At 58.1% G+C, this 370-nt stretch overlaps 1 protein-coding gene across 1 annotated transcript in view; it reads right to left on the bottom strand.

The window, feature by feature from the left end:
• The window catches only part of EMH_0082460 (uncharacterized protein), a gene marked incomplete at both ends in the record, with an annotated part of 1,391 nt that overhangs the window by 831 nt on the left and 190 nt on the right, over window positions 1–370 (bottom strand). The window contains one exon of the mRNA XM_013494298.1: window positions 118–368. Within this exon, the coding sequence (XP_013349752.1) occupies window positions 118–368 (251 nt within the window). The remainder of the gene's footprint in view (window positions 1–117; window positions 369–370) is intronic.

Consider the following 370-nt stretch of genomic DNA (forward strand, 5'->3'; position numbering starts at 1 on the left):
CTTCTCCTTCCTCAACATGAAAACAACAACAACAACAACAACTACTACTACTACTACTACTTCTGCTGCTGCTGCTGCTGCTGCTGCTGCTGCTGCTGCTGCAGGGAGGATGCTGACGTGCGCATGCTGGGTGACGGCCGCCCCTTCGCTTTGCTGCTGGAGAGCTGCAGCAGATCCCCTGATGATTTCATCGATGCTAGCAGCAGGAGTTGCTGCTGCTGCAGCAGCAGCAGCAGCTGCAGCAGCAGCAGGTGTGGTTGCTGCTGCTGCTGCATCGCGTTTGGTGCTGCAGCTGTCTCCACACAGCCAGAAGGCCCTTTGGCTAAGCGCTGCCGCACGGAGACAGCAGCAGCACCTGCTGCTGTTGCTG

The sequence above is a fragment of the Eimeria mitis genome, genomic scaffold, assembly GCF_000499745.2.
Source record: "Eimeria mitis Houghton genomic scaffold, Emh_scaff110, whole genome shotgun sequence".
Classification (NCBI taxonomy): Eukaryota; Apicomplexa; class Conoidasida; order Eucoccidiorida; family Eimeriidae; genus Eimeria; species Eimeria mitis.